Here is a 9,619-nt window from a genome sequence, read left to right on the forward strand (position 1 = left end):
TCAAATATGGTTTTCCCCTACTCCTGTTTTAAATGTTTGTTCCTCTGTTTAGTCGGAATTTTCAACTCTACAATATAGTTATTCCAAGCTTGCTTCCCAACATTTTTACCAACCTAGTTTATAGAAGATGCATAGTATTTATTAAATATAAATATGTCACCCTGCTGAAAAAAAAAAAAAAGCCTTGGCTTTGACACCTACCAAACATTGAATTTAAAGGTGATAGAGCACTGAGTTCTCCTATTTAAATGAAGCGGGAATGGAATCTGCCGAAAGCCCTCCTGTCTGCTTAAGAACCTAGCAGTCTCCCACCAGAACATGCTCTCAATCTTCAGGGCCTCACACAGTCTACACATGCTTTTAGTTTTACTTTATTTTTCATATTGATACACAATTGCCTCTATGTGCATTATATACAGTACAGTCTGGTTTTTGTTTGTTTGTTTTTTTTTTTCTGAAGGGTTCTGTTCATTACTTAAAAAAACTTGGGGTTGGGGGTAGCATGGTAGGAACCAATGTCCTGGGGGAATATGGAGCAACCAAGTAGCTGAAATGACTTCATATAAGTTACAATTATTTGACCTTTCCAAAGTCTTGAAAGTACTATTAATGTTATAAGATTATATTCTGCCTCAACTTTAAGAATGAAAGCAACTTATGCTCTTCAGAATTTGAAAGACAAGTAAGACACTAAAAGGCTCTTGAGTTAGAAAATCGTTTATATTCACTGTATATGCATAAAGAAAGGTGACACCTTTCATGGCAAAACTTTAGACTCTTGGGCTCAAAATTTTCTTTCTTTCTCCCTGTGTTAATCTTTAGAATTCTATTTTATTTCTTTCTCTGTAACAATCATACACAAAACCAGCTTTACCATTTCCCCCCTGTTCCAGGTTACACTTTATCTCAAGTAGATTTGAATCCGGATTAGCTGTATGTAATAGGATTCCAGGATGTAGACAGATGTCTAGCTGTCACTGACGATCTGCCTTGCGATCAGCTCTTTCATTATTTCGTTGGTACCACCATAGATGGGCTGCACCCGAGCATCCACGTAAGCTCTAGATAAATAAGAAGATAGTGTAATTCATATAGAAATGGTAGAACCTTTAAACCCCATCTTAGCAGATAACTATTGGTTAAAGAACTCTGAGCAATAGGAGCCTCTTATAAATAACTGACTTTTTGTGGACAGCATTCACACTAGGTTGATATACTAAAAGCCACTAAGACATCACATGCAGAATAACACGACTGAAAACATCTACATTCAGTAATGCATGGAACATCTTAGTGTATTCTCTTTTAGTCTCCCCAGAAAGTTGAAAGCCACTGACCTTAGGGGGAAAAATAATAAATTACTTATTTCTAGACATTCCTTCTCGTTTCATCTCTACAACCACTACCTAATGTTTTAAAAAGTTACTTTATCCCCCCAAAAGTTAACAAGTAGCTTATTCTGGGGGAAATGATTAATAACCACTCTTGTCACAGCTGGGATTCAAATCCTAAGGGACTGAGCCCTCAGAGACACACAGACACTAACACTCAGCCAGGACTTCACTCTTCTGTCTTCCCATGATGGGAGAGAAGTCTGACAAACACAGGAACTGAACTCAGGGTCTTGATGGGAGAGCGCTCCCCCACTGCACCATACCCCTAGCCCAGAACTTGCTTTGACAGCTGTAGGAGTAGCTAATATATCTGTTTTCACCCTTTCTCCTTTCTCTTCCACCCTCCATCCAGAGGAATAAATATTACTGCTTTGCAGGTTAAAAAAAGAAAAAAAAAACAAAAAACAAAAAACAGAGAGAGGCTGATGCAGTTGCTAATTAATGATCACCCTTTTCTGGTGACATAACAGATAACCGTCAGGCTGGAACAAGAATGTAGGTGTCTCGCCTCTTTGGCAAGCAAACTTTTATTAGGTCACAATACTTTCATTGTCCCAGTCCTGTGAAGCTAGTTATTGGACTCCAGACTTTTCGTGGAAGGAAAATGTACAGGCCGTTCTCAAATATAAGAGTGGGGCTCTAGTTATTTAATTTCTGAGATAAAATATACTAGTTTCTCAGAATATGACTAACTTTGAACTTAAACTTTTCCACAACTCCAGCTTCAGACATTTTTGAGCTGGGCTGGTCATTTCTTTTTTACATTAAAAGAGTTCTACCAGGATATGTAATGGCAGACCAGCAGGCCTTTCATAAGTTACTAATTAAATTTACTCTACTAACATTAACAGAGGGAAGCAGGAGAGAAATGTTTAACTGCAGTGAAGTTCTTTGTCCCAACTTCTCTACCTAGAATGGCTAAGAGATCTCCAAGGATCTAAAGCTAAACCTAACGCATAAAACTAAGATCAGCTCACGTGCCAGGAATTAACTATCTAAAAGTTCTAAAGGGGAACAAGACACCTTTTTAAACCCTATAAAGGTTCAGACAATCAATTCTCTATCTTTCTCCCCCTACCCCATCCCTACACTAATAACATAGCTAAACCTGGGGCAGGTATAAGAATCAAAAGTTGAATGATTTCTTTGAATCAAAGCCTGTACACTATAGGCACATACAGTCTAATATGTAACTAGCTTTTGTGATACCAGGATTTCCAACATCTTTGGGGATAGAAAGAGCTGTCTGGATAAGGATTCACATACTCTTTGAATTGGTAACCCAGTCAAGAATGGCTATTATTATTTGAAGGAGTTCAAGTCTCCTGAGCTGAAAGCAGAAATAATTATCAATCCACAAGTTATCTTGCTTCTTATTTAAAAGCAAGGGACTCTAAGAAAGCAGACACTGCTGCTTATGGTACACGCTAACCTTATCCCAGGATAGTGGACCCCCTTGAGTTAGCATGCCTTTCTGAGAACGGAAACTAAGTCATACATGCCTCTGTTCCCAGCAGTAGTTGATACAAGAGCTTGCACACACAGATATAAACATCCATTATCATGTCGCTTCCAAAGCCCTTTTATAAGATGAATGAGCACTTCAAAAACAAAAAATACACAGGAAAAATTCCAGTGATGGTAACCTTTGGGCTAGCTAGCATAATTCAAAAACACATCTGTATTTCATGACTACACAGGATTTTAAAAGGAAGCTCTGCTTGTGAGTAAGGTCTGCTTGTAGTAGCTCTGGAAGTCTAAGTCAAATGATTTATTTGGAAAAAAGTCAATTTCACACTTATATTCTCTCAAAAAGAGAAAAACACTTGATTGATGTTGAGTTTTATGAAACTATAAATTATAGATATCCAGTAACTAAAGCTTTTAAGCTGTGTGGTAACTATAGAATTAGCAGGTTGTACCCACACAGAAACTTCTGTTCTTAATGAAACGGCAATAAAAAAAAAATACCTCGTGTTCCATAAAAAGGATTAGAAGTACAGGGAACAGCTCTAGCTAGGCTTGTTGGGATGAAGACATGTCAGGCTAACAGTGTTTATGTCCTTGATAGTTTTCCTAACTACACAAAGCACCCACGTATCAACTAGGGAACGTCTTGGACGCCTAAGGCGTCCTACTTGCAGATTCAGAACTAAAGCGGGTGTGTATGAGTAGTCGTCAAAAACTTTCTTGGGCAATTTTCATAAGCTGAATAGACTGTTAAATAAGAGGAAAAATACGTTCTAAGATTATAAGAAAACCATGAAAGAGAGGCAAGAGTCTGAGAAGGGTTGATGAAGAAGGGAGACGTATGGAAGACACTGCAGCTGCAGATATCACTGTTTGATCTGAAGAAATTCATGTGTAACCCAATAAAAAGAAACATCATAAAAATTCCATTCAGAAAAAAAAATCTTTTATTTTTCAAGCAAAATAAATACTTAAGGCATAGTATGTTAATTCTTCTACTATGCAAGTGGACCATTCTGTATTGCTTTTTCTGTTTGTTTGTTTAAGTAGCTAGAGATAGTGGCCAGTGGCAAATTGCTTGCCTAACACATGCACAGCCCTGAATTCAATTACTAGGATGGCCAGTTCTGATTATCAATTTGACAACATCTGGAAACATCTAAGGCACAAGCTTCCAGGTATAATAATGAAGAGTTATGTAGATTAGGTTAGCCTAGGGGCACACCTGTAAATTGTCTTGTTTGGGTTAACTTAGGTAGGAGACTCACTCCAAACTTAGGTGGCACTACTTAGGCTTGGGTCCTGGACTGCATAGAAAGGCAGCCATCGGCTGAGCAGCCGCATCTTTCACGCTCTGCTTCCGAACTGCAGGTCCAACCCGCAAGCTACTGCAGCCAGAACACTCTGATGGGCTTTACCCTCCAACCATCAGCCAAAGGAAACACGTGTCTCCCTTCCATAGCTTTTGTCAGGGAATCTTATCACACCAGTTAAAAAAAAAAAAGTAATGCAATGAGAGAGTAAGAGAAAGAAAATAGGAAGAAATTAAGGAATTCATTTTTATAAAATGATCTATCTTGCCGGGCAGTGGTGGCACTCGCCTTTAATCCCAGCACTTGGGAGGCAGAGGCAGGTGGATTTCTGAGTTCAAGGCCAGTCTGGCCTACAAAGTGAGTTCCAGGACAGCCAGGGCTACACAGAGAAACCTTGTCTCAAAATAAATAAATAAATAAAAAAGGTCTAAAAAGCATGTTGAACTCTCCATTTTTTCTATAAATAAAATCATGAGAAGCTTATAAAATAAAATCACTCCTATTTGCATAATATATTAATTGAAAATTCAGATTTTAGATCTACTTTGCTTGTAGATCTGCCATATAAATTACAGCAAAGAAATTTCCTTTTCTCCATATCCTTAAGAAAAGCATCAAGGTAAGGAGATGGAGAAAGACGAAGAAAGAGCTGTGGGTCTGGGTGAGTGGGCGGTGGGGAGGACCTAGGAGGAGTTAGGACAGAGGAAACCATAATCAGAACATACTGTATGGAAAAATCCATTTTTATTTTTAAAAAAATCACATAAAATATAACTAAGGGAGGGAGGGAGGGAAGGAGGGAGGGAGGGAGGGAGGGAGGGAGACTGATCGAGCATCATAGGCTGAATATGGCGGCACATACACATCATTAATCCCTGTCCTGAGGCAGAGACAGGTAGATCTCTGTGATTCTCAGGCCAGCCTGGTCAGACAGGATTACATAGTAAGATCACAAACTCAAGTGACAGCAAACACATGCTGGTGAAGATGCTGGAGGTAGGGGAACACTCCTCCATTGCTGGTGGCAGTGCAAACTAGTCTAACCACTTTGTCAATCAATTGGGCATTTTCTCAGAAATTTAGGAATAGTTCTACCTGAAGACCCAGCTAGACCACTCCTAGGTATATACCAAAAGATGCCCCGCCATGCCACAAGGACACTTGGTCAACTATGTTCATCGCAGCTTTACTCATAATAGCCAGAAGCTGGAAAGAACCCAGATGTCTCTCAATAGAAGAATGGATACAGAGAATGTGGTTCATCTACACAATGGAGTACTACTCAACCACTAAAATAAAGTCATCATGAAATTTGCAGGCAAATAGATGGAACTAGATGGTTAATGAGTATGGTAATCATCTCAGAGTATACTAACACAGACCCAGAAAGACAGGAGCCTGGCATAACTGTCTCCTGAGAGGCTTCATCCAGCAGCAGATGGAAACAGATGCAGAGACCCAACAGCCTAACATCAGGCAGAGCTCAAGGAGTCATGTGCAAGAGCTGGGGATAGGATTGAGGGAGTAGGAGGGGTCAAGGAGAATCAAGTAACCTAGGCCCATGGGTGCTCACAGAGCCTGAAACACCAACCAAACAGCATGCATGGGCTGGACCTAGGCCTACACATTTGTAGCAGATGTGCAGCTTGGCCTTCATGTGGGTCCCCTGACACTGAAGTGGGGCTGGGGGTTGTCTCTGACCCTGTTGCCTGCCACTGGATCCCCTTCCCCTAACTGAACTACCTGGTTGGGCCTCAATGGGAGAAAATGCGGTTGGTGAGTCTGCTGCAACCTGATGTCCCAGGGTGAAGTGGTACCTAGGGGTGTGGAGGGGGTCCTCCCCTTCTCCTCAGAGAGTAGGTGTTAATGAGGGGGGGGGGGAATTTCTCAGGGTAAGACTGAGAGAAAAGAAGGAGAGGGAGCTGTAACCGGGGATGTAAAATGAATAAATAAATGGAAAAAAATCCCATCTTCAAGAAAAAAAAAAAAAAAAAAACTAGAAGAAAGAAAAAAAAGAAAGAAGGGAAGGAAAGAAAAGCGCTGTCGAAGCGCCCACCATACTCACTTTGCAATTGGGTACTCCCACATGTATCCCCAGCCTCCATGGAGCTGAACACATTGATAAGCCACGGTGTTTTGTAGTTCAGACGCCCTAAGTCATCAAATAATAAGCAGAGAAAGAAAGGCAGTTCAGTTGGTAAGGTCCTTACAAATCCTTAGGGTCGACCCCCTGTCACGCAGAACCGAGGTTCCAATGCATGCATATAACACAGCACTTAGGCGATAGTGGCAGAAGGATGAGACCTCCAAGGCCAGCCTTTGCTACACCGTGAGGAGGCCAGCCTTGACACATGAAACCGTGCCTCGACAAAAGCGTCCTCACGACTCAACAATTTAAACTAACTTTTAATGCTCAGCACCATTACATCCATAAGCCTGTTTAAGAACAAGGCCATTAACTATGCAGAATGCTCTTCCTAAAATACCTTTTCCTGTAAGCCAAAGAACTTTTCATAAATGTAAAATACACCCCCCTCCATGCCCCAAGGTGAAGGTTCATGTTAATTTCACATTCCTTTTTAATCTCGTCATCTGATCATTATAAAATCATTACACAAAACACCATTCTGCATATTTCCCTTGTATAGCAATGACTAGACTGAACCTGAGTTAATAAATAACAATGGGAATTTTTCTAGGCTGCTTCTGGGCTAGTGAGACGAGTGGTTTTTGTTCTTCTTTAAGAAAAAAACAATTCCATTCCACATAGGATTTGAACCATACATGCATCTTAAAACACATAAAAAACTTAACAGGGGTCCTGTACTCTCAAGTTCACCATCAACCCACTGTTAGTCACCTTTAATTCAAATGTAAATCTTTCTAAACCCAACGGGACTTTTGCCTGACAGTCAATACTTGTGGTGTTTCTCTTAGATCTGGAAAACACCTCACATTCTATCCAAAATTGTCACTAGAGAATTAAATTTAGTCTGACCTACTGAATGGATTGGGACTCGCTGTGAGACTCACAAGTTTCATCCCTCTATTCTTTCTGCCTCGCTTTTCTGCCATTCTTTAGATAATTTAAAATTAAACCCATGACTTGACTGAAGAACAGCACTCACTGATCCTGCTTCAGGCTCTCAATATTTTACTCTTAGTGACAAGTTAAAAGTTACATACCAATTGGAGTAATTTTTAGGATATTATAAACAGACCCAATGGAACTTTCCAAAAAAAAATTTTTTTTTAATTTTTTACTGCTATTTTTCACGTACGGACTTCTTCCTTTAATGCCTTCAAGGTTGAGTTTAAAGGCTGGCAGGATCCCACAGTAATCTGGACCAACACTGCGCTTTAATTATAGGAATGTGCATACCAGTATTTTGCCATGGAAGCGGAACCGGAGTCCAGACGTTTGGTTTCATGCAACTGTAGACAGCTGTCCACAAAAGCTCTGGTGACACATATGTTTGTCTTTAATTCTGCTAGTTTATGCTGCACAGTCTTGAGACAAAGTGGGGGGAAAGAGCACAGTAAAAGTTCAGGTTTCCACTCAGCACCTCTAATGCTTACATCATAAAAAAATTCTAAAGTGAAACGAAAGTGAAACTGTGTGTGTGTGTGGGGGGGTTTCTTCCGATAAAAGGGCATACATGAACTGAAATGAAAACAAAAACAAAAACAAAAACAAACAACCCTGAATCTTAGCAAATGATATACACTAGGTAAAAAAATGCCTGTCGGGGGTTAAGGAAACTGCTTAAAGGACATCACGATTTAATGTGTGAGCGCCATCTCGTGGTCGGAGCTGCTAGAACACCCAGTTTTCTCTGGAGGTTAAACAGGATTTCTTCTACACTCATGACATTAAGGATATACATTTCCCTACTGTGTCTGTGCCTTAAACTAAAATAACAAAACAGGACTGAGGGACAAGATGGATTGATCTAATCACATATGCATCATCAAATATTCATTATCTAATAACCACAGTACTAACAATGGAAACAGACTAGGTAGACATCACACTCTGGTAACCTATAGCGTCTCGCATCCCTCACGAGAGTGTCTCATGTAGCCTCCAACTTGCTCGGAGTGGACTTCTTTGTAAGTGTTAATAACTACGTATTATTATTGTGTAATAACTATGTCCTCTCCTGCCTCAGTAGACAGCCAACAGTGAGCTTGGACATCACTCTATTTAGACCATTCTCAGCTGCTCCTGATTGATCTCCAGTTTGTCAAGTTCCAAAGCTGGGTGATGCACACTTTCAATCCCAGCACTCAGGGGGCAAAGGCAGGCAGACCTCTGTGAGCTCTAGGCCAGCCTTGTCTACAGAGCCAGTTCCAAGACAACCAAGGCTACACAAAGAAACCCTCTCTTGGGAGTGGAGGCAGTGTCTTGTGGTTTTGCCCCACTCTCTTCTAGAAAGTGGAACTGACATCTAATGATTCTGACAGCAAGCAGTGGTGAGGCTGGTCACACCCAACCTCGCCTGAGCATCCAGGCCTCTGATTTGGAGCATCCTGGCACATCCATTTTTTTTTCTATATCCTTTTCTACTAGATCTATATATCCTTTTCATCAGCATGAAGTTCCTCACTCCCACTTTACACATTCAAGTTTACAAAGAGAAAACTATAAAGGAGACTGGTTTAACTAATTTTCTATAGACACAGAAAACCCTGGAGGCTGACTTCTAAGTCTTAATTCCAGGACATTACATAACATCTCATATGAGGGTAGGGTGAGACTATCAGACAATTCTCAAGAATTGTTGCCCTATGTGATATTACATGTGAGGATTTATACACTTAGAATATGAAAAGATCAAGATCTCTCTCATAGGAAAGCTATTCTATATAAATAGTTGGTGCTTCTAGAAGCTGAAGTTAAAAGTCAAACTGCAGACCAGCATGGGCTCACTTAAAATTCTTACTTCAGCACATCCAGTAGGCCCAGAGTTCTAAGAATAACAAATGCTGTCAAGAGTCCATAATTTACTGTCTGAAGATAAAAAGATTAAATATTTACATATTCTTGGCACTGAAGCGGGGGCTAGAGAACAGAATTAGCCTTTGTGCTTCACCACAGACAGCACCGTTTTCTGAAAGCATCACCTGACAGTGGTAGCATGCTTTTCATGAATGATCGGCATGCTCACGGAAGTATCTTTAATAGTTACTGATATCTGTGTGAACAGTAAAAACTGCAGTTCGAATTTAGGGAGAAATCTTAGCCACCCACAGTGGCACAAACTGAAATTCCAGCACTTGAGAGGCAGAGGTAGAGAGTCAGGAGTTCAAGGCCAGTCTATACTCTATGAGCCTGTCTCTATTTGTCTCTGTCTCTCTCATACCCATACACGCATGCAGAGAGTCTGTTTCTTATACATACACACACACACACATACACATACACACACACACACACAC

The 9,619-nt window shown here is 40.4% G+C and overlaps 1 protein-coding gene across 1 annotated transcript in view; it reads right to left on the minus strand.

The window, feature by feature from the left end:
* Window positions 1–355: 355 nt before the first annotated feature.
* Window positions 356–9,619, minus strand: part of Acadl (acyl-CoA dehydrogenase long chain) — a 30,265-nt gene continuing 21,001 nt past the window's right edge. The window contains exons 9-11 of the mRNA XM_021198197.2: window positions 7,560–7,687; window positions 6,243–6,329; window positions 356–1,061 (exon numbers count right to left, since the gene is read on the minus strand). Of these exons, the coding sequence (XP_021053856.1) occupies window positions 968–1,061; window positions 6,243–6,329; window positions 7,560–7,687 (309 nt within the window). The 3' untranslated portion in view covers window positions 356–967. The remainder of the gene's footprint in view (window positions 1,062–6,242; window positions 6,330–7,559; window positions 7,688–9,619) is intronic.

This window comes from Mus pahari, chromosome 5, assembly GCF_900095145.1.
Source record: "Mus pahari chromosome 5, PAHARI_EIJ_v1.1, whole genome shotgun sequence".
Taxonomy (NCBI): Eukaryota; Metazoa; Chordata; class Mammalia; order Rodentia; family Muridae; genus Mus; species Mus pahari.